General features: G+C 40.2%; 1 protein-coding gene across 6 annotated transcripts in view; it reads left to right on the forward strand.

The window, feature by feature from the left end:
- The window catches only part of LOC144601918 (contactin-4-like), a 1,542,817-nt gene that overhangs the window by 795,079 nt on the left and 722,182 nt on the right, over positions 1-25,556 (forward strand). For all 6 annotated transcript variants that reach the window (XM_078414484.1, XM_078414490.1, XM_078414489.1 and 3 more), the window contains one exon: positions 11,241-11,376. In XM_078414484.1, coding sequence (XP_078270610.1) covers positions 11,325-11,376 — 52 coding nt within the window. In that variant the 5' untranslated portion in view covers positions 11,241-11,324. The remainder of the gene's footprint in view (positions 1-11,240; positions 11,377-25,556) is intronic.

Below are 25,556 nucleotides of genomic sequence, written 5' to 3' on the forward strand. Positions count from 1 at the left end.
ATAACTGCAGATGCTGGTACAAATCGAAGGTATCACAAAATGCTGGAGTAACTCAGCAGGTCAGGCAGCATCTCAGGAGAGAAGGAATGGGTGACGTTTCGGGGCAAGACCCTTCTTCAGACTTTGTGATATTTGTGGGTGAACTCCCATATCTCTCTACCTCACGCTGTATTTAGATGTTCAATCAGAATGTCGCCTTCTTATTTTTCCTAGCAAAATAAACCATCTTTCACAGCTTATTCAAGAGCATTCATCAATGATGTGTCCATTATGCTTAGGTTTAAATTCCTATACAGTTATCTAGGTGAATGCTGACAATGAGGATTTCTATATTTTGTTACCTCCTTCTCAATAGTAGTTTTCCCAGCTCCTGCTACAATTTGATGTCATCTGCAAAAGCCGAATTTGTACATTTGATTCTTGAGACCATTATCTATGTCCCAGAGTTAAATGTTTTGAGGTAAAACCTGTGTCACAGTCTGATTTACTGATAGAGGCTTTGGGTTAAGTGTTTCAACAAGCACAAATAATTAAAGAGGAATCGATTTTCTTAACTTTAGAGATCAACACATAAAAATACAAAGTAATTTTTTTTTTTCACTGAAGCAGTGAGCAATCATAAAACTTGTTATATTAATCTAATTGCACTTCTGAACTTGAGAACATGCTGTAAAGGTATGTCATTTGAATTGTCTCAATTAATCTATTTAAACACTCAAGGGCAAATTTTAAGGTCAGAACAATTTTCATGTTTTAAGGAACTATCCTTATTAAGAACCACCTTTCATGAAATAATTATCACCAGTGTGCAAATCAAGAAGTAGTCTGACAGGCCATTGAACAAATACTGGAACAGCCTGTGATACCAATCTAAGATCAGCAATGATTTCCAAAAATCTTAAGGCACAAAATGAGTGACTCGTATTCCCATATTCTGAATGACCATTGCTTGTCAAATTATGTTGTTCTACTAACCTGCAAATTGGTGATGATACATTGTTAAATTGAAAATCATAATTGTATTAATCCAATATCTGACAGTTCGGAAATCCTGATAGTTCCACATAATCATCTGCTTCGATTTTTAGAGTCTGAAGAAGGTTCCCGACTCAAAATGTCACCTATCCAGAATAATATTGTTTACCAGAATAACCAGTTATTTAATTAACAAAATGCAACAATATTTTCACAAATGGACTTGCATTTTTTTTTAAACTCCAATGGAGTCATTGATATGCAGCAAAACCTCTTTCAATTCTGTTCATTGATCCAAGGCAAACATATCTTATTTAGCATAAAGCACTTTTATGTAATTTTTTTACAAGGTTCCTTCCAGATGAAATTATGCTTATGATTCTCTTTTTTTCAGATCAAAATATACAGAAGAGCCAGAGACTGTCTTAAACAGAAGACAGAGGGTAGTGATGGAAATATGTTATTTTGGCGAGAGGTCTGTAACCAGTGCGATCCATAGTGAGGTGTTGCACATTGGAGGTTATGTGTAAGGGGAAAGTATTGTTAATAGCAAGACCTTTATCAGCATTGATGTACAGAGAGTTCTTGAGATCTATGTCCATGTCTCTCTGAAACTGGCAACACGAGTAGATAGAGTGGCAAAGGTGGCATATGGTATGTTTTGGTTAGGCCACATTTGGAGTAGTGCAGGCAGTTCTGGTTGCTGCATTAGAGAGAGGATGTGGGGTCTTTGGAAAGAGTGCAGGGAAGGTTTACCAGAATGATGCTTGGATTAAAGGATCACTTTAATATTGCAATTATGGGTTTATGTTTTATTCCCATTTTATACTATTCCAGCAATTAAATTTGACATCAAGAACTCCACCATGTGAAAATCAACCTTGTCACTCATCCTATTGGAGCATAAAGCAATGCACTATGGGAAAAGGGCACTTTGGCCCACAATATCTGTGCTGAATATGAAGTTAATTAAACTAAACTGCTCCATCTGCATGTGAGCCACATCCCTCCATTCTAGCTATAATGAGAGGTTGGACTTGGATTGTTTTCTCTGGACCATTGAAGCTGAGGGGAGTCATGAGAGGAATAGATAGGCATAAACAGTCAGAACCTTTTTCCCCAGAGTGGAAATGTCAAAAGCAACAGGGTTTATATTTAAGGTGAGAGGAGCAAAGTTTAAAGGTGATGTGCGGGACAAGTTTTTTTTTAACACAGGGAATGTTGCATGCCTGGGGGAGGTGGTGGAAGCAAATATGTTGCATGCCTGGGGGCGTGGCTGTGTTCTGCAGCTGCGGCTCACCAGCAGTCTCTCCGGTTTTTTCCCGTTTTTTTGTCATTGTCGTTGTTAAATGTACGTTTTGTTTTATTTTTAATTCTGTGTATGTAGGGGGGTGGTGGGGGGGTTGGGGGAAACCTTTTTTCAAATCTCCTCCTCAACGGAGATGCGACCTTTACCGTGTCGTATCTCCGTTCGCGCTACGGCCTAACATCGTGGAGTCGGCGGCCTCCAGCTGGGATCGACCTCAAAGACTCCGGTCGCAGGGCCTGGACTTACCATCTCGGAGGCTTCGGCCGTGGGCCCTGCAGACCGCAACATCGGGAGTTCGCAGGTCCCTGGCTGGCGACCGGCTTTTGGGAGCTCCAGCCGTAGCAGCTTCGACCGCCCCGAAGCGCGAGGTACGATCGACCCGCTCGCAGGCCCCTCATCGCCCTGCGTGGCCTGGCCGCGGCACTTTCCATCGCCCGGTGGGGGCTCAGGACTTTCATCGGCCTGCGTGGCTCGGCCGCAGCACTTTCCATCGCCCGTTGGGGGCTCAGGACTTTCATCGGCCTGCTCGGCTCGGCCCTGGGACATTCCATCGCCCGGTGGGGGCTTCAAAAAGTTGGGAGCCTCGATCACCTCGTGGTACCACGGGAGAAGAATGAGGAGGAGATAAGACTTTGCCTTCCATCACAGTGAGGGTATGCCTAAAGCAATCACTGTGATGGCTGTTTTGTGTAAAAAATTATATCTGTGTGTCTTGTGCTTTTTAATGTCTACTGCCGGACCCTGACGTGAGAGGACGCTGGCGTTGTGTATTCGCCGCCTTTCCGTCAGGATAGTTTGTCTGTTTGTTTCTATGTTAATTGTTTTTGTAAAGCGCTTTGAGCATGTGATAAGGCGCTATATAAAATAAATGGATTATTATTATTATTATTAAATATGGTTGCGGCATTTAAAACACTTTCAGGTAGGCACGTGCAGATAAGGAATGGAGGGAGGTGGCTCACATGCAGTTGTAGGAGTTTAGTTTACATATTCAGCACAGATATTGTGGGCCAAAGTGCCCTTTTCCTGTAGTGCATTGCTTTATGCTCCAATAAGATGAGTGATGAGGTTGATTTCCACATGGTGGAGTTCTTGACGTCAATTTTAATTGCTGGAATAGTATAAAATGGGAATAAAACATAAACCCATAATTGCAATATTAAAGTGATCCTTTGAGTGAAATTCCTGCACACACCCCTGGAGAACATTGACAACTGTTTTGAAGTAGGTTGCTCAGTTGAGAACTACAGGTTTCAAAGACAAAAAGTAGCAGCGGGAAATGGGATGAGGAGTGAACTGAAGAAGTAAAAATGTGGCAATTGTGTAAAATATTGGCATTGTAAAATCTAATCAATGCATGTCAGTGAAAGGTGTATTTTATGAAAAGAATATCCATGGGAGGTTTCCAAAATGTGTTAGCTGAAATAGCAGTGTAGGTGTGAGTGTGGGAAGAGTACAAAAGAAACTTCTCAGGTAATATCGATGGCAATATCCAGTGGGTAAATGCACCATGCTGTGATCACAACAGCTCATAATTAGAAATGCAAATGGTATGTTCATCTAAATTATATGGGATTTGGAGTGTTTGTGTGGTGAAATATTGCTACAGTTACACAATGCGATTGACAAGACACACTAAGAGTACTCTGCATGACTTTGTTTTTGTTACTTTGGGAAAGTTGTACCTGTTTTGGGTGACGGTGACCAGAATGATTTTTCTGTAAAAGATCTGATTAGTAACTATACCCTTGAGTTCAGAAACAGTGAGGTAATCTTGTTTGAAGCACATACAGTTTTTTAAAGTGCATAATGGGAGTAGATACTAGAAGGTGCCTCCTCTGATTGCTCCTGAGTTATGCATCAATGTCTTAAAAGAGATTGACCATCTAACAAGGTGATGGTCGAGACCCTTCAGTCTGAAGAAGGGTCTTGACCGAAACATCACCCATTCCTTCTCTCCTGAGATGCTGCCTGACCTGCTGAGTTACTCCAGCATTTTGTGAATAAATACCTTCGATTTGTACCAGCATCTGCAGTTATTTTCTTATCTAACAAGGTGACATTCTTTCATTCAAAGCATCAAGGATCTCTGTATTTCTTCGGTAAAACACAAAGTGCTGGAGTAACTCAATGGGTCAGGCAGCATCTCTGGAGGAAATGGCCAGGCAATGTTTCTGGTTGGGTCCCTTGTTTATTCTCATTTCTCTACCATGGATGTGCTCAGTTGAAGAGTAAATTTAAGAAAGGTTAAATGTTTTATGTGGTCGAAGACAATGACAGCGTTCATGTAAAAGTCAAACATAATCTTGTTGAGTTCCAGAGTTCGATCAAGAGATTACTTTGCGGATGCATTGAATTTACACTGTGAGATACATAGTGGACTCTGTAACCCCTTCAAAAAAGAGAGAAACGGCAAATTCTGATGAAGGGTCTAAAACGTTGACTCTGTTTCTCTTGTCTCTTGTAACCTGCTGACTGTTTCGAGCATTTTCTGTTTTTCATGTCACTGAACCAAGTCTCTTGTTTCTGTTTTACTATCCTTTGATCACTGTGAGAAGTCTACATTATTTTCAAATCAACCCAAGGAGTTGCCTTGGTTCCACGCTCTGACCTGGGGCTGCACCGCATTGAATGAAAAGGATGAGTTTGGTGAAACTAGACCCAAGAAAGAGATATTTCAGAATGCCACTGATAAAGTGAGGAGCTTTGCAATAAAATTATTGTGGATTTATATTTAATAATCTCTGCAAGGAGAGCAAGAAATAACAGCGTATTTGCCGCAATGTTTATTTTCCTGTGGTAATCTCTCTTGAACAGTGCATATGAAAAAAGGATAGAAATACTGACGAGTATATATTTAAATCAAAAGCTGGTTCCCATGGGCTTATTGCACACTGTGCACTGAAATACACTGATGTGCTCTCTGTTGATATGCTAATGTGTTACTAGGGTGATTGTAAAGTGATTCTGAATTACTTTTCTTTGGAATAACTGAAGAGAAAAACACACTACAACCAGTCAGTAAACATATCCACAGTGGTTGCTTCTCTCGGACGATAGCCTCTGTTATCTTGCTGTTGTGAGTTGTCAAAAGACTCAATAGCAGCATGTAAATACTTTGAGCAACAAAGAACTGGATACAAACTTAACGGATGCTTTACTTAAAACTCAAGTTCATTGTTGTAAATACCATGCAGCATAGATGGTTTTGGTATGGTGCATTTTTTGATTAGTTTTCAATAATAATTGGAATTCAGGTTTTATGATCTGATACTAATGGTAACCCATTTATTGTCATGGGCAATTGAAAATGATTGCTGTAATTCAGCAAGGTAAGTTTGTGGCGACCTGTGTCCTTCAATACTGACTTTGCTTTCTCTGGTGATGAATAACCAGACTAATGGAACTGACCATGACTGAAAGACCTATAAAAATATCAAATCTCAAGCACTATAGTTGTCATATAGGTGGCACAGTGGCACAGCGGTAGAGTTGCTGCCTTACAGCGAATGCAGCGCCGGAGACTCAGGTTCGATCCTGACTACGGGTGCTGTACTGTACGGAGTTTGTACGTTCTCCCCGTGACCTGCGTGGGTTTTCTCCGAGATCTTCGGTTTCCTCCCACACTCCAAAGACGGACAGGTATGTAGGTTAATTGGCTGGGCAAATGTAAAAAAAAATTAAAAAATTGTCCCTAGTGGGTGCAGGATAGTGTTAATGTGCGGGGATCGCTGGGCGGCGCGGACCCGGTGGGCCGAAGGGCCTGTTTCTGCGCTGTATCTCTAAAATCTAAAATAATAAAATCTAAAATATGTGCAGCAATTCAGATTATACTCAGTGGGATTATATTCACTTGTTGGTAATGAGAGACAATTGAGATGTTTTATGCAGAAGTGCACAATTACTATAATAACAACCTAATTTTGAAACAGTAACAGCCTTGTTACTTAAAATTAACAAGTAATGATGCACATGTTTAAACTTGGAGAATCCAATAAATGAAGAAACATATGTTTTCGTGTAGCTCATTGGTTTCATACCTTGTGCCTTTAGAAATGTCCAAGATTATTCTTTTTGGAGATACTCTGATATTAGGTCCAACCTATCTGAAAAGACATACGTGGCCAATGGTATAAAGAACATGAAGAATTTATTTTCAATAATTTATAATTGAAGCATTTATTTTCAATAATTTAACAATATTAATTTTTCCGTCTACACTTCACACATGCCTCAGCAAGGCCACCAGCATAATCATGGATGAGTCTCACCCCCGGACACTCCCCCCACCCCCATCAGGCAAGAGGTACAGAAGTGTGAAAACACACACCTGCACACACTCAGGGACAGTTTCTTCCCAGTTGTTATCAGGCAACTGAACCATCCTATCACCAACTAGAGAGTAGTCCTGACCTGTCGTCAACCTTATTGGAGACCCTCAGGCTATCTTTAATCGGACATTACTGGGCTTTATCTTGCACTAAATGCTATTTCCTTTATCTTGTGCCTGCACACTGTGAGTGACCTGATTGTAATCATGTATAGCCTTTCCGTGACGGGATAGCACACAAAAAGCTTCTCACTATATCTTCGTACATGTGACCATAGGAGTGGATAGAGTTTACAAAACTCAGTTCCAGGAGGGAGCTGTCAGATTAAACAGTGATCTCCATGCTCTCATGAAGAAACGAGAAGAGAGGCACAAATCGATAAATGATAGACCAGTTAGATTGAAGGTATTGATTCACAAAATGCTGGAGTAACTCAGTAGGTCAGGCAGCATCTCAGGAGAGAAGGAATGGGTGATGTTTCGAGTCGAGACCCTCGACCAGTTAAACTGATGTCTGTTAGTTTTCTAATGTTGGAGTCTTGTCATTTATTAAATCTTAATGCAATCAAACAAAGTCATCAAGGTTTTATGAAACAGAAATCATGTTTGTCACTTTTGCTGGAGATCTTTAAAGATTCATCAAGCACATTGATGGAGGGGTAACTGTAGATGTAGTGTGTTTGCATTCCTGGAAGGCAATTAATGTGATGCCATAATATATGGGAACTGTACAAGACCTTATAGGATTGTGGGAAGTGCGATAACTTGGATGAAAACTGGTTATCACATTGATGCAAGAGAGATGGAATGAATGGATCATTTTTTCAGACTGGAAAATGTAATTAGTTGTATCAAATATCAGTCATTGAACTCCTCCCCCCACCCCCCCCACCAATAATTTGCCATATCAATGACCTGGTCAAAGGGGTAGAACACAAGGTACCTACATTTGCTGGTGACACAAAAGCAGGAGGGAAAGCAAATTGCCAAAAGGATATTTGGATTCCACAGCAGTACAGAGAGGTTAAGTGAGTGGTAAACTATGGTACAGAGAGCTGACAGAGCTGCAGCCTCACAGTGCCAGATACCTGGATTTAATCCTGATCTTGGGTTCTGTTTGTGTGATGTTTGCTTGTTCTCCTGTATCCACTTGACACCATTCAGATAATACTCTGCCTTCCTATTCTTACCACCAAAGTGGATAACCTCACACTTATCCATATTAAACTGCATCTGCCATGCATCCGCCCACTCATACAACCTGTCCAAGTCACCCTGCAACCTCATAGCATCTTCCTCACAGTTCACACTACCACCCAGCTTTGTATCATCTGCAGATTTGCTAATGGTACTTTTAATCCCTTCATCCAAGTCATTCATGTATTTTGTAAATAGCTGCGGTCCCAGCACCGAGCCTTGCGGTAGTGGTACCCCACTAGTTACTGCAAGCCATTCTGAAAGGGACCCATTTATCTTTGCTTTCTGTCTGTCAACCAATTTTCTATCCATGTCAGTACCATACCTCCAATACCATGTGCTCTAATTTTGCCCACTAATCTCCTATGTGGGACCTTGTCGAAGGCTTTCTGAAAGTCGAGGTACACCACATCCACCCCTGTCAATTTTCCTAGTTACATCCTCAAAGAATTTCAGAAGATTAGTCAAGCATGATTTCCCCTTCGTAAATCCATGCTGACTCGGAACGATCCTGTTATTCAATGCTGACTCGGAACGATTCCGTTAGGATAGGTTTAGCAGGATATGGGCCAAATGCAGGCAGGTGGAATTAGTGTAGATGGAGCATAGTGTAGATGAGCCTTTCCTTAACAAGCCCACATTGACAGTACTTGATTAAACTCTGCTTTAATAAATGAAGACTTGTCCTCTTCCCCAACATTTGATTCCAATAACATGCCTGCCACTTTAGTTAAAGTAATTGGGTTGTAATTACTCAATGTATTTCTTTCTTCCTTTTTAAGCAGTTGTCCAAAGTCCACAGTCCTTCAATTATCTGGCATGACTCCTGTAGCTAAATAGATTTTTTTTTAAATATGGTCAGAATCTCTGGAATTTGTTTTCCCCTTTTAACTTCATCTGGGCCTGGTATTTTATCCATCCTCAGCGAAGCACAACCCCTTAATTAATAGAAACATAGAAAATAGATGCAAGAGTAGGCCATTGGGTCCTTCGAGCCAATACCGCCATTCAATATGACCATGGCTGATCATCCAAAATCAGTACCCCATTTTTTCCTCATATCCCTTGATTCCGTTAGCCCTAAGATCTATATCTAACTATCTCTTGAATACATCATACAAACAGCACTTCTAGTCAGGATCGAACCCGGGCCTCTGGCGAAAGTCAGAGGTTCTGGTAAAAATGCTCTTGATTTGGTAAGAAAATGTAAAATAAACACAGCTATTATTTGATCTCACTTGAACACTGAGTTCCCCAATGTCATAAGTCTCGTACCATTTACATCAAAGTTAGCCTCAGTACCTCTTAATAATGAAAACGAGTCATCGATCTGAGGATGGGTTGCTGACAAGAAAGATTTTAACTGATTCCTACTTCCACATATGCTGCTTGACTAATGAAGTTCTTCCAGCATCTCTGTTTACATTTCAGAACCCATAATCATTAGCTTCACTCGTTTTCTGTTTTGTTGTTTTTAGTGTTTGCTTTTACCTGACAACTCTTGTTAGAAATGTCACATCTTTCTATGTTGTTACGCTTAAATCAGTTTCGTCTATGAAAAGTCACTTGGAATAATCAGCTGACATAAGGTTTAATTATGTCTGTTTACCTGTTATGACAAAGAAGGATCCCCTTTGGCCCACTGGGTTGAAGGCACTTGCCAACAGAACGATCACAAGAACAACATTAGCAGACAATCCCTCTGCTAATTGTCGGGTAGTCCAGCAATTTATTCTCTCTCACATATCCATCAAATTGCTCTTAATTACCCCAAAATGTAACTATATGGTGAAAGGAATTTACAGTGCTATTTAGATAACTTGTCTGTCTTTGGGATATGAAAGCAAATTGGCCAGCTACAAAGGGAATGTGTAATCTCCATGGAGTTGATGCCCAAAATCAGGATAGGACCTGAGTCCCTGCAGCTTTGCCATGCTACCCAGATTTCATTGTTAGATGCAAACAAGTAGCATTGGCCAGTCGTTTAACAGAGCCGTTCACATAGACATTTTGTGAACTTTTACAGTGGAACAGTGCAGCACAGATTTTATACATTGTGTATAAGATCATGCGGGGCATAGATTGGGTGAATGGCCGCAGTCATCCTACCAGGGTAGGGGAATCTAAAACAGGAGGGTAAAGTTCAAAGTGAGAGTGTAATGATGTAAAAGGATTACGAGGAGCAACATTTTCACATAATAGGGAATGAGCTACCAGAGGTGAGTACAGTTACAACATTTAAAAGATATTTGGACAGGTACATGGATTGGAAAGGTCTGGAGGGACATTGTCCAGGTGCAGGCAAATGCAATTAGCTGGGTCAGACAATTTGGCCAGCATGGACGAGTCACTTTGAAGGGTCTGTGTCTGTGCATAGCTCTATGATTCTATGACTCAGATCTCCAAATAATCATTGGATAAGATGCTGGCATTAAATGCACCCATTTCCAATTGTTTCAGTCGCTTACAGTTCTTCCTAGAAACTCCTCCAAATTCCAACGATATGATCAAAATTCACTCTTTAATTAAATACTGCCATGAAACCATGAAGTGACATAATAAAATATACAGTGACTGTAATTAACTACTTTTAAAAAATCCTTTGCAATTGCATATGTTAATATGACATTAATGCTTCCAATTCAAGCTATTGTGTAAGTGCTCTGTACATACTGGGTGCTACTCCTTATCTTTCAGCTTCAACTCTGCTTGTATTGGATGATGAAGGACATGTCTCTTGATGTGCATATGTGAAGCATGCTTCATTAGCAGTGATTTGTTTAAAAGCTGAGGAGAATTGACACCCTGTGCCACCCTACTGGCTTCTAGAACCAAACTCAATTGAACATTGGTCAGAGAATTTCCTAGTCTATTTAACTGTAACAACCACAGGAAAATATATTTGAGATGAAAACAATGACATCTTCTTTTGGAGTTAGTAATGACATTTTGTGAGCGATTAGCATTATTAGTTGCCTGGCTGAGAGGGTGGTATCAACCTCATAATTCTAATTTCACTGTACCTTAATTGGTACATGTGACAATAAACTGACCTTGAAACCTTGGAATGAAATTGCCTGTCTCAGTGCCTCTAAATCTTCACCTTTTTTTGCTCCTGGGTGTTATTTTGTTAACTGTTAACATCTGTACATTTCACGATTGTTAAGCTTTTGCCCTCCATGCACGTCAAGAAGATCATGATTACAAGACAAACAGAACTGCCTGCTCTTTCTCTTACACCGGCTTGGAAAGTGTGCTTTTGATTATTCAATGTGTTTTGATAATTGCATGATTTATTAATCAGCAGATCAATTGTATTTAGCTGGATCAGCCAAGCAAGTGCCAATTTCATTGGTGCATTCTGAGATTAGGCTGAGGACCAAATGCTTGTTTTTAATTCTCTTCTTTTCAAATTGTCTTCTCTCACAGATTAGAGGTTGTACCCTGAAAAGGAAGTCTTCTATTAACTGCTGATTGCACGAGAGGCTTATTTGCCCTTGGCAACTAAAGACGATGTTGCTATGGAAACTGCTGTTACTGCTATCATTCATTGGCTGCCTTGCAGGTAAAATACCATTAATACCTAATTTGTATGTGTGGCAATTTTCAATATTTTTGTTAAGCATAATGTTGTCTTCATTTATTAAAATGCAACATGAAATCACTTGCATGTACATTTGAGTTTGATTTGACAACGACTATTTTTTTTTGTGAAATTATCACAAGTTGACAAAATGCAAATATATTTGATGTGGTAATGACCTGTTAAATAGCTCAAAAGGTAGGCTGGCTTGCAGCTGTGATGTCCCAGACTGACGAGGACATTTCTTGATCTGCGCATCATTCTCGTGGACTTTGCAATGTTCAATCATTTACACCGTATAATGTGAAATGAAACAATCAATTATGATGATTCAAAAGCAGAATATCAATTTAAGTGTGTTATGAATGTTTCTCAAGTAATTGCCATTGTATCCTGATAATTATATCTAATGCAGCCAATGGTGAATTTTAAAATGTTGTTTTGACACTCCTAAGATGTGCACTGCCTGTTGTGTATATGTTTGTACATTTTTTTTGAGATTCATCTTCTCAGCTCATTCTTGTCAAATAATACCATGAATTATCTATTTTTATATTTTTAGAAAGAATGGATTTTAAATGCACAATGTTAGAGTAAATCGCCGATTGTTTATAAATAATGGATCTGTATGGATTACTTTATTCCTGATTAATTTAGATTCAGCCATGGCTCCAATCCATAATTTACATGGAGAGTAATGATTAAATCTGCACTTGCATTGAAGAAGGCTAGAAATGTTTTCAATGAGTACCAATACTCTTTTGCGGAGTCCTAGGAGTCAGTACATTTTATAACAAAAGTGAAAAACAGCTTGCTATGAAAATTGTGATGTGGATACATGCTATTGCTTGTTGCCAGAGTTCACACCACAACAGATGTGAAATCCACTGCTGTACAAACAATTATGGTGAATTTTTTCTTGAGGCCGAGCTAATTATTTTTGAAGTCTCATTTAAGGCTTTGTTTTGGTCAAAGATGCAAGGGTAAATGATGTATTTATGTTGCGCGCATACAAACACCAAAGGAAAGATCCAACGGAAATAACAGGTCTTTTGAGGTTAGGTTATCTTTTCTTGATAAATGTCACCCTTTTGGCAGCAAGTGAACTGAAACACTCAGCTTTTTTTCATCCATAGTTTTTCATCTCTGCTGCATCCCTGCTGTCAGCCTTGTAAAACCAGCTGCATCATCTTGCACTGAAATAAACAGTGAAGGGAAATGATATGTACAACAGCAAATGTATAGGACCCAATATCTGAATCTGAAATAATTTTCTGGTTATTGAATGGCAGTATATTTTATTGTATTCCATGCATTTATTAAATGCAATAGTAATTAATTTAACATTGAGTTGGATTATTCCCTTCTCTTCTTTTTAAGCAACAGAAAGTATAAGACTTTGAGTTGCACATTCCATTTTCCTTCTGTTCACATGAACACATTTGACTTAATCTCTGGCAAAGAGCTTTGATTGATCTTCCTCTGCTGTGTACTTCTGAATGTGGTGTGTTTGGTCTGGAACTTAGGATAGGCAGGAACCAGTTGTGTCATATCTTCACCATACTGTAACTCCTGATGACAATGAATTTCAGACTTTTGAACCTCACTTTCTTGAACTCTGAGAAACATTATGCAGTGTATAATGTTTCAACTGGCCATTTGGTCACCTGCAAGCAGTTTTTCCTTGCAGGCAAGATGACAGGAGGGTCAGGTGACAATTCTCTAAGCTGGTACACTATTTGCAATGTCCTTCCTGATGGTTAATGTAGAAGCTGCAAGCTTGAGAACTAGTTAAATATGAATTTCAGAACAATAGTTTACTGAGGTTGAAACGATGGTCCAAGATGGCGCCCAGGCCAGGTGATTCATTGTGTGCTAGTCACAGAAGTGGATCTTCAATCACACATTACAATTGCTCCACTCTTTTAAATCTCTACTCCAACAGCGGCATTTCTTACTTTGTATTTGTACACTGTGAATGGCTCGATTGAAACCATGTATTATCTTTCCGCTGACTGGTTAGCATGCAATGAAAGCTTTTCACTGTACCTCGGTACACGTGACAATAAACTAAATGTGTAGGAAAGAACCGCAGATGCTGGTTTAAACCGAAGATAGACACAAAATGCTGGAGTAAGGGTTCTCGATCCGAAACGTCGCCCATTCCTTCACCCCAGAGATGCTGCCTGTCCCGCTGAGTTACTGCAGCATTTTGTGTCTATTTTTTTACAATAAACTAAACTTGAACTCAACTCAGATGCTTTCATGTCATGGTGATATTGTGTAACCAAATTCTGGGGTTTACACTAGGTTAGTTTTTGGCAAATATTCTGTTCAAATCCATTCGGAGGTTTGTTGGGTAGTTTTAAGCAAAACTGGGGTTTTTCCCCCCAATTTTCTTTTTTTATAAACACTGGTTCAAGATTCAATTCCCCCCAATTTAAAGAAGTTACAAAAGCTGACCAAGTTAAGATGCCTAATTTCAATTTGCTGGAGAAACTCAGCCGGTCAGGCAGTATCTGTGGAGGGAAAGAGATTGATGATGCTTAGGGCACAGACTGCATCAGGACTGAGAGTATGGAGGGGAGATAACCAGTATAAAAGTTGAGAGGAAGGTGTAAGACAGGAACTGGCAAGCAATTGATGGAGCTAAGTAGGATGGAGATGATTGGCAGATGAAACCTGGAGAGGGAGGACTGAAGTTGGGAGATAGTGGCTGATGGATAACATGTCGAGGCAGAGAGATGGTGGCCTTTCACCCACATGTTACATCTTCTGGCTCTCCTCGCCAACTGGTTCCATCCCTCCATTAGCTGGTTTCACATCACCTTTCTTTCTTAACAAATTCCAGATCTGCAGTCTCTTGTGATTCCATTTACCACTTTCCAGCCCTTGTCTCTGCATTCAACCTACCCTCTCCCCACATGGTTCCATCTGTCCTCTTTTTCTCTGTCCTTATTTGTCTCTTCCTATCATCCACCAGCCTCTGTCTCCCAAATTCACCCTACCCCCTTCCCCACCTAGCTCCACTTGTCCATCATCTCCATCCTTACCTGGTTCCTCCTATCACCTGCCTGCCCCTGATTTGCTGCTCCATGTCACCTCTTTATACCAGCTATCTCTCCCATTCATGTTCAGTCCTGATGCAGGGTCTGGACCCAAAATGTCTACTACCCCTTTGCCTCCGCAGATGCTCTTTGACCCACAGAATTCCTTCAAGCAGATAGTTTCCGAACCAGATCCCAGTATCTTTAGACACTCTTGTGTTTAAAATTACGAATGACACTGAATCAGAAAAATAATGTGCTTTTTTTCACTCTCTCTATGTCACATCAGTGCTTTAATTGAGGAAGCAAGTACTGACATTGATATGTGTACAATTGGAAAATGCAGAATAATTCTTTAAAATCAGTTTGAGTGATTTTTAAATCAGGTGCCACTCCACCGAGAATTAGACATCATTCTTTTTGGGAAAAAAAGAATTTTCGGTGGTAAATCCATAGTAGGCCTTATTATTCCATACATCCAGGAGCACTTTGTAACAGAGTTGATTAAAAAATAATAACACTGCCCAATTGTATAGGATAATGGAGATTTTGCAATAGTGATTATGGAAATAGATTTTAGCAGAACCAAACTAATTCAATTTCAGGCAGATTTTGTGCATAGATGTCTGATTATGGTAAAATCAGAAATTCTAGTCCTGTGTATTTATTTTTTGAAAGTTGCAGGAACTAAATTAAGGCACTTAACATTTTTTGTCTCTTTGTCATTCAATTAAATCTGAACTGACATGTGGCAAAATGCTTTTACCGGTTTTAGCTCCAATTACCTTGATAATATCACCCAACATAAATCTTTTGAACTCCATCTTGAAAATGGCAATCTTTGTAGCAATCTGTTTGGTGGGACAAATTCCACAGGTGGAAGAATTCTTCCTGATTTTGCTTGTACTCCATGGTTCTTGACTTATAGAACATAGAAAATAGGTGCAGGAGTAGGCTATTCGGCCCTTTGAGCCAGCACCACCATTCAATATGATCATGGCTGATCATCTAAAATCAGTACCCTGGTTCTAGCTTTTTCCCCTTATCTCTTGATTCCCTTATCCCGAAGAGCTAATTATGATTCCTTGTTCTATCATTCCAAAATTTACTCCATTGGATTGTATAATTGGTTTGAAGACCTGACTTAAATCATCCTACAACCATCTACACCAGGGGTTCCCAACCTTTTTCCTCCTGTTTACCCCTGGCAACTTTTTGAAAGTAAATTTACTCTGTCTCTACATGTTATCCATCAGCCACTATCTCCAAACTTCAGTCCTCCATCTCCAGGCTCCATCTGCCCATCATCTCCATCCTACAATTGTCCTCTTTATTGTTAACCTCATCTAATGGTGCAGCAACCTCCTTGATTAACACAATCTACTTCCATGGTAAAGACTTCAGTAATGTCCTGTCCTGTTCATTTCCAATCTATACTCTGGACTTGTGAGTCTTTATTCCTATTTTTTTTTTAATTTCACCATCTCGTTTGAACTTGCTTCTTGGACTGTATCCAGATTGTACACAATCTTTGCCCACTTTAAAGCCTACCCATCGTTCCATTGTATTTACTTATTTATTCACAGGATGCAATCATTGTTAAAAAGACTGATAGCTATAAGTTACGGGATTCTGGATGTAGAGCCATACTCGAAAGCAGTTTTCCTGTCTGAAGAATATAAGTAAACAAAATGAGATTTTTTTTTTCAGTCACCATCAAAGATACCAACATTTTGCTCGAGATTTATAAAATACATAAAGGAGTGTCATAGTGTTGTTTGTCAATTCCAACCAAACAGGTTCTGTCTTTGATTCTGAGGAAGTTGATCACCCTTTCGATTAATATAGTATTTTTCTTAATCAGGTTGCAGATTTGGATTTTTATATTCCATTAACTATAAACTAAACTATAAACTAAACTATAAAATAAACACAAACTATAAACTAAATTATAAACTATAAACTAAACTATAAACTAAACTGTGAACTATAGTCAAGTTGTAGCTTGTTCCCTTTGGCCACTGGCACTGTTCCAACCAGTTTCAAGCACGCAGTGGTCCAGCCCCTACTGAAAAAACCTAACCTAGACCCCACCTTGCCTAGCAACTACAGACCCATTTCCAAACTGCCATTCCTGTCAAAAGTCCTTGAAAAGGCAATCCTTAACCAATTAGTGCCCTACCTGCACCAAAACACCATCCTGGAAAGTTTCCAGTCAGGTTTCAGAGCCCACCACAGCACAGAGTCTGCCTTGTTGAAGGTACACAACGACCTGCTTCTCGCCATCGACACCGGCGACTGTGCAATCCTGCTCCTTCTCGACCTCAGCGCAGCATTCGATACAGTGGACCACACCATCCTTATTGACCGTCTCCGGTACGCGGTTGGCATTGATGGCACTGCCCTGAGCTGGTTCGCTTCGTACCTCAAAGATAGGAGTTTCGCCATCAACATAGGCAGTTATTCCTCTGCTCCAGCTAGCCTCTCCTGCGGAGTTCCACAAGGCTCAATCCTAGGCCCCATTCTCTTTTCTCTATACATGCTCCCCCTTGGCCAAATCATTCAAAGGCACGGCATTTCTTTCCACTGCTATGCCGATGACACTCAGCTTTACCTCCCCCTGAAACCCAACAACCAGTCAAATTTAAACAGCCTCTCACACTGCCTTGAGGACATAAAATGTTGGATGGCACAGAACTTCCTCCAATTAAATGAGAGCAAGTCTGAGGTCATCCTATTCGGCCCCCCCGACTCCATCAAATTGATAACAGGCAGTCTTGGAAGCCTATCCTGCCTAGTCAAACCGCATGTCAAAAACCTCGGCATGATATTTGACTCTGCATTAAAATTTGATAAGCAAGTCAACGCTGTGGTAAAAGCCAGCTTCTTCCAACTTCGAACCATAGCTAAAATCAAACCTTTCCTCAAATTCGACGACACAGAAAAAATCATTCACGCTTTCATTTCCTCCCGCCTAGACTACTGCAACTCCCTATACACTGGGATCAGCCAATCTTCCCTGTCCCGCCTGCAACTGGTCCAAAACGCCGCAGTGAGACTCCTGACGGGTACCCGTAAAAGGGACCACATCACCCCGATTCTGGCCTCTCTCCACTGGCTCCCTGTACGGTACAGAATCAACTTCAAGCTCCTCCTATTCACGTATAAAGCCCTAAATGGACACTCCCCCCCCTACATCAAAAATCTTCTAACCCCCCTCTCTAACTCCAGGTCCCTCAGATCGGCCGACTTGGGGCTATTCACTATCCCACGGTCTAGGCTTAAACTCAGGGGTGACCGCGCTTTTGCGGTTGCAGCTCCTAGACTGTGGAACAGCATCCCTCTCCCGATCAGAACTGCCCCCTCCATCGACTCCTTTAAGTCCAGGCTCAAAACATATTTCTACTCCCTAGCGTTTGAGGCTCATTGAGGAGGCGCTGTGAACTGTTTGCGTGCTACTGTATGTTTTCATTTTTTTTTCTATTGGAACCTAATCAAATGTACAGCACTTTGGTCAACGTGGGTTGTTTTTAAATGTGCTATACAAATAAAATTGACTTGACTTGACTTGACTTTTGTCTTCATGAACTCTATCATCTCCTCAACCTCACCATCAACTTTGCACGTTGCTCAATCTTCATTTGGCCTCATTCCCATCCCATCATCATCCTACCCCATTTTATGTATGCCCCTTCTCTTTTCTTCAGCAACCCTCTGCATTCTCTTGTTTCCTCACTGGCATCTCAACATCAATAACATCATCTCAACTCTTATCATCTTCTCATTCCACTATCTCGTCAGTACCTCCATTGTCTCCTCAACCTACACTATTACCCTCTCACATTGAACATCCTCCTCATTGACTCATTATTCCTCTAATTAGCTCCTGAACGTTTCAGTTCTTTAAGTCCCTTCCATCTTTACTTCAATCACCCATCATGCCTTTGGCAAACTCCAAACACACGTTAACCTCTGTCAGCTTCCCAGCCATAAGACATAAATGCTGAGGAGGAGTGGAGTCTTCCTATAGTAGGATTACCTGTAGAAACCTATTCCCACATGGTTAATAGCAAGCTGATTCTGTTCTATGGTAGTATAGCAAAGGTGCTTGGACAGTACACAATGTATTGTGTAGACTTCATGCAGTCATCTTTACATTCAAGAGTTGTCATACTGAGCAACCTGTATCCTGTCAATTGTAAACCAGTGGCGTCTCAACTAATATTTATCTAAATGGAGACAGTTACACAGGACAGAGTCCATTTCCCAGGTAATACATAACTTTATAACTCTTTGTTTTGAGTAACCACACTCCATAAAGAACTTGATCACATGCTTAAATCAAAAATAGCAGCCAAACTTAATGAAGACGTAAGGGAGGGAGGGAGGTGTGCAAAAATGCAAGTTGTTTTGAGGTACAATTTTAAATATGATTTGCATATAATATGTTTGCTTGATTAATTTGGAATACATAATTTATATTGACCCTTATCTCAAAATGAAAGTCGATTAATGGAATTTGAAACATAAATATTTCAAAATTGGTAGGGTTTTGTAGTTAAAAGGACACAAAGTGCTGTAGTAACTCAGCGGGTCAGACAGCATCTCTGAAGAAAGTGGATAGCTAATGTTTTGGGTCAAGACCCTTCTTCAGACTGGGTTTCTTTAGTCTGAAGAAGGGTCTCAACTTGAAACCTTACTTTGCGCCCAATTGTGTATTAACCACGAAATGCAGTTCCTTGTTTCTTGCGTTTTGTGGTTGTTGAATGGACAGCTGAAGGGCAGGGGTTGAATACACAAAGCTTGTCTCATTGCCTATGGCCTATATAATGATCCACATTGATAGTGGACGGAAACAGATTGAAATTCAGAGTCAGTTTCCTTCCCGCTGAACTTTCTGATCAAGATTTCATTTAATCTGAAGAAAAGTTACCATTTCAAAGAAATTGGAACTGTGCAAAACGGAATTGTTCTCTGACAAATTAAATGTTGCTGAATAACAGGCAATTGAAAAAGCTGAATGTTATGGGCAAAATTGCTGCTGCAACCTTTAAAGCAGTTTTTTTCAGTAATTGGACCATCCTCAGAAAGATATCACCATAAAAAATTGTTTTTATTATGTTTATCCAGTCCAGCTGTGAGCAACTGTGTTTCATGCAGAAAAGTGACTTATTATATTGAGATGAAAATTAACGGAAGCATTTTGTTCAAGTCTACACAATCAAGCATCAACCTTCAGGAAAAAAGCTGGATTAAAAATGCATGATGTTCAGAATTTCATAGATCTTCCTGATAAATGTGTGTTACATTGCTCAGAAACCTGCAACAAAAATATGAGGATCCCCTTTCAGTATTCAATACTCAAATTACACTGAATAATTAATCCAATTAATTGACCTACAGAGTTGACTAGTTAGACGGAAAGAACTTGTAGTTGACTAAGTCCTTAGCTGATCTGCATAAATCAAATTGTTGCTGAATCCACAGACAAGTGAATAAAGGGTGGTGTATCAGCCATGGAAAAGCAACGTAGTTGATAATGCTGCCATGCTAACCTTATTCTGGAGATTACTTGTATCAATGTAGGTAATACTCTGTGTTGCTCTTCCCAGTTTCTATAAGTGATTTGGGAAATTGGAGGAATAGGAAACCCTAGTGAAAATCAATTCTGAGCTTCTTGTTGAGCTGAAGTATATGAAGCCCAAAATATCTGGTTTCAAATCTATGTTAAACAACTCCTGTATACTACCCAAGCTGAATTAATTCTGCAACCTAATTATTGTGATTGAATAGTGTTTGAGGAAAGAATCAGCTGACCAACGAGCAGCTGTAGTCTCGTTCCTAGTCACCATTTAAATCAATGTCACGGTGACTTATTATTTTAAATTGTATAATATAAAGAGATTATTTCTCATTTGCAGTGTTCATTATGGCGATAAGTGATACTTGGGAAGTCATTTATTTTGTTACATCGAGTGGCAGTGCTCTGTAATCTTCAGTCAGGTATTGGCCCGTGATTGAGCTGCAATTACGTTTGATTGTTTCAGTAGCAAAGGCAAGCCACTTCCTCAAATTCATGCTGGGGAATTTTCATTATTTGTGTGGTGGTGTCTGTCAAACTTGAGGATGATTTGTATAAACAGTAAAAATTAGGTAAAGTTAATTTATTGGAACTGCTTAACATTTGTGGTAAAATATTTTTATTCCTTTTCCCATGCAAGGAAACAAGGTTGAGGCCCAGTAAACAAAGTTTGAAGATTCGCTACCGCTCAACGATTTGTAACCTCATCCCCATTCCAATTTTTTACATTATATAATATAATCCAAACATGCTTCAATCTAGTATTGTGACACTTGTATATTTGGCACAGTGAGGGTGGCACAATGATGCAGTGGTAGTGCTGCTGCCTGACAGCGCCAGACACCCAGGATCGATCCTGACTACGGGTGCTGTCTGTATGGAGTTTGTACGTTCTTCCTGTGACCACGTTGGTTTTCTCCAGGTTCCCCGGTTTCCTCCCACACTCCAAAAACATGCAGGTTTGTAACTTAATTGGCTTCTGTAAATTGTCCCTAGTGTGTAGGATAGAATTAGTGTACGGATGATCACTGGTCGTTGTGGACTCAAAGGGTCAACAGGCCTGTTTCCATGCTGCATCTCTAAACTCTAAACTAAACTAAACTAAATTCAAATAAATAATTACTGAAGAGGGGTTCTTTGTTTGAATGTCGAATACAATAATTTGCTTGCTCCAGTGAAGCACATTGCTGCTTTTTTTTCCAAATCAAGATACTTTGAACTTTGATTTTTCCATGAAGTCATGTAACATCTTTGGGGGCAAATCAATTAAAAGATGAGTCCAAATATCAAAAACAAAGTATGAGGTCCTTAAGTTTGTTACAGCTTTTAATCTTAAGCCACTGGCATCAAAGGGTCATTGTTATACAAGATCCTTCTGCTAGTATTTAGTCCTCAGTGGCTAAAATGTTCATGCTGAAGACTTGTTTTTAAACCACTTTTCTTCCCTTGTGGACCTGTTATTTTGTTTATATTCCTCTGTAGATTCACGATTTCCACGACTGCCAGAGAACCGATCCTCCTAATTATAAAGCTGCTTCCAAATAAACCTTTCATCTCAAGTACTTTAATTTCCCAAGTGTTGTTTTGTTCATTTAGTTACCGTAATTTTTTGCATGTACTACACAACAAAATTTCCATGTAAAACCACACTCTCCCTGCTGAATCTATATGACCCTTCAATTGCAGCTGTATATTTCTGAGAAACTTCTCTTTAATTTGTAATGTTGTTCCTTCCTTTCCGGCTTTCTTCAAAGTGAGACATGTTCCCACTTCTATCCGCAATGTCATATTCCTTTCTGCAATTCATCTCGCTTCTCCAAATTCTCAGAGTTCTAAACAACACTTCTCAGTTCTGTGTAGGAAGGAACTGCAGATGCTGGTTTAAACCAAAAATAGACACAAAATGATGGAGTAACTCAGCAGGTCAGGCAGCATCTCAGGAGAGGAGGAATGGGTGACGTTTTGGGTCGAGACTCTTCTCAGCAATTCTTTTCCATGCTCCTTGTTGTCAAGATCCTCCAAATGTTATGTGATGAACTGTGATATTTGTCAACATCCCGTGAAACCATTCTTCAATGGTTCAGTATCTTTCAGGTTTTTTTGCTGCAGTAAGCCCATGCATTTTTTTAGTCTTGTAATTCACAAAAAATGCAACCTTTTCTAAATCTTAAATCTTTGAAGTCTGAAGCCAGTCCCTTTCATGATGTGTGAATTAAAATATTCATCACTGAGAATGCTGGTTTCAAACTCAAAATGTGAAAGCAATTTACTGCACGCTATTTTGCCACCTTGGTCATGGTCTCCTTTTGCAGTAAATAGGAAACTGTCACCAGCATTCACTGTCATAGGTGCATTAAATAGTCTTGACATTTCTGTCAACAGTGCACATTTTCATCACATATTTCATGACTACCAGTGTATGATTCCCATGGAAGTTTCACAAAAAAAACCCAGCGAAAAACAGTGTGGTTTTCCAGGTTTTCCTGAACACGATCTAATTTAATTCTGGTATTACGCCTAAACCTCATCAGGAGCTTCTGAATCATGTGATAATCCAAGAGAAAAACGAAAAAAAAGTCAGTATCGCTGTGATTTACAGCTAAATGGCAGAAGACGGTGGCCAGACGAAATCAGGACACTTTAGCCTAAAAAAGTGACCTTTTTTACTTTAGACAGAGATACCGTGCAGAAACAGGCCCTTCGGCCCACCGAGTCTGTGCTGACCAGCAATCACCACATTCACTAGCAATATCCTCCACACCATGGACAGTTTACAATTTTTACTGAAGCCAATTAACCTACAAATCTGTACGTCTTTGGTGTGTGGGAGGAAATCGGAGAAAGCCGATGTGGTCACAGGGAGAATGAACAAACTGTACAGACAGCACCCGCAGTCAGGATCGAACCCAGGTTTTTGGTGCTGTAAGGCAGCAACTCTACCACCGCACAACTGTGTTGCCCGTGCACCACTGTGCCGGTGCTTTGTCCTTTCCAGTTCATTTAGCAACAAGGGGAAGTTGCCTGGACACTGCCAGTGTGGTTTCCACTTAGTTCAGCTACTGTTTGCTCAGCATTAGACAAGTATTTACTGACATCATCCAGTGTGCAGCAGAGTGACCGAAACTGACGATTGAAGATGTGACATGTGACCGACTTTTATAAATCAAAGCAGTCACGGAGCAGATTATGCAACAGATTTGCAAGGAGATGTAATTAAAGGATGTTTCATAGATGCATCTGCTGGCCTCAGTTTTCTCATTATTCAGTATATCTCTACCAGACTTGTTTGGGATCCTAATGCTTTATGTAACCATTGTACACAATGCAAGGCAGAAAGGTATGCTGCCATCTCTGTCAGTATAATGACCCATCCTTTGCACTGGACAGGCCACCTGTGGTACCAGCCAAGATGCGGACTGATTCTTGAGGCAGTGGGGAGGAGAGAGGGTATTCAGTCACATATCATCCCTCATTTGCATGGCAGCTGTTACTAGGCTGCACGGTGATAGGTTTATATGGTTCCTTGTAATGCATTGTGGGCATCGATGTGGCAGCTGCAGTCTCCACTGAGAACTGTGCAGAGAAAGATTTAGCACGTGGGTCTGGTGAAAACCGCTCCTATAATTTTCTTAGAGGCAAGGAACTGCAGATGCTGGTTTACAAAAAAAAGCCACAAAGTACTGAGTTATATTGAAGAGAAGGCTGAGGAGAGGTTTGTTGTACAGATATAAAATTCTGAGCGGCAGGAGAGAGTGGACAGTCCGCTTTGGTGAAATCTTTCATTTCACTGCACATTTATGTGTATGTGACAAATAAACTTGACTTGACTTGAGTAACTGAAGTGGTTCAGGCAGCATCTTTGGAGAACATGGTTAGATGATTATTCGGGTCAGGAACTGGGATTTTCACCACTTCATAAGGTCATGAGGGATAGGAGTTGAATTAGACCATTCGGCCCATCAAGACTACTCTGCTAATCGATCATGGCTGATCTATCTCTCCCATGCTCCTGCCTTCTCCCCATAATTCTCCTCATCATTTGTGAGTCACCTGAGTGAACACTAGTGCTTCACAAAGTATGCACACATCACACCCCAAAAAGGGTGAATCCAATTTCTCGGCACCAATGTGTGATGAGTTATTTGAAGCAGTATGATTTCTGCCGGTGTTACCTCACTCAAAAGGCTGGGGAAATCTTTGCGTATAATTAAGCAGGTTTCTGCTGCAGCTCTGGTGAGGCAGTGGCAAATGAACTGAAGCAAATCTATGGAATTCCCTCATGAGTGTGACTAAAATCACAACTATATGTGCTGAGGCAACCTTTGACAGCAATTCTGTACAGTTCATGCTCCACAATGTTAATAGCGGCTGTGAACAATTATGTTAAATGTCGCATAAATGTAAAGCTGGGTGAAGGCATGCAAATTAATCCCAGTTACTGTACAAGGCATACAACCCTTTTCACCTGCACAGAGAGATGGGAGACAGACAAGCACTCAGTTGCAGAGAGCAAACAGAGATTCACAGTTCCCTCCAGACCAGTAATCTACTCAGAAAACCACATAGTACCAGAGTGCACCGGTTCACATACCCTGTACACCAGATTCTGAGTTCTTTATTTAAAAAAAATCAACAATACACATGCACATAAGCAATAAATATTATTTTCCGAGTGGAATAGACTATGTTGCAAACAGTATTTACAGCTGCATTATATAAACATAAAATAGTTATGCTGCAGTACAAGGCCATTTATCCTATTATGTCCTTGCCAGCTCTCCATCCAAGCAATTCTTCCTTTCCACCCACAGGCCCATTCTCTGCATTCTTAGAAAAGTTTTTTCCACCGAATTTCGATCTGCAGTGCATTCCTGATTCCAGGCACGTGAATGTTTTTTTGCATTGTTGTGTCCCTCTTAATTGTTTTCTCCTTTGTATTATACCTGTGACCTCTTGCCTTCAACCCCCCCCCCCCAACCACCACCACCAAAGGGGACTGTCCACTCATAATTTTATATCTGTACAACAAACCTCTCCTCAGCCTTCTCTTCAATATAACCATTCACTCTCACCTAACTTAGAATGGTCCTTTTTTAAATCTCAAGTTTGAATGTTTCACAACAGATTTCAACACAAGACCCAAGGACCCAAGAAAGGAGGAGCAGAAATAGCCCAATAAGCCCTTCAAGCCTGTCCCGCCATTTAATAAGATCATGCAGGCATCAGACCTTCTTTTGGACCATTTCTCCACCTCTCTCTGTTCCTTGATCTATCAAATATTTATTCACCCCCACTTGAAACCCTTCTAATGATCTAACTTCCACCACCTACTGGGGTAGAGAATTCCAGAAAGTCACCACCCTCTAGGATTTCAAGTGTAACATAAACTTCAATGACTTTCAGTGCTAAAATAAATACCATGTTCAGTTAAAGTTTCAGCATATTGTATGTAGATTTGAAATGTATAGACCATTTTCTCTTGAAGGTTCAAAACATTGCTGTTCAAATTTGAGCATCTGACGTGCTATCCCTTT

This window comes from Rhinoraja longicauda, chromosome 17 (genome assembly GCF_053455715.1).
Source record: "Rhinoraja longicauda isolate Sanriku21f chromosome 17, sRhiLon1.1, whole genome shotgun sequence".
Lineage (NCBI taxonomy): Eukaryota > Metazoa > Chordata > Chondrichthyes > Rajiformes > Arhynchobatidae > Rhinoraja > Rhinoraja longicauda.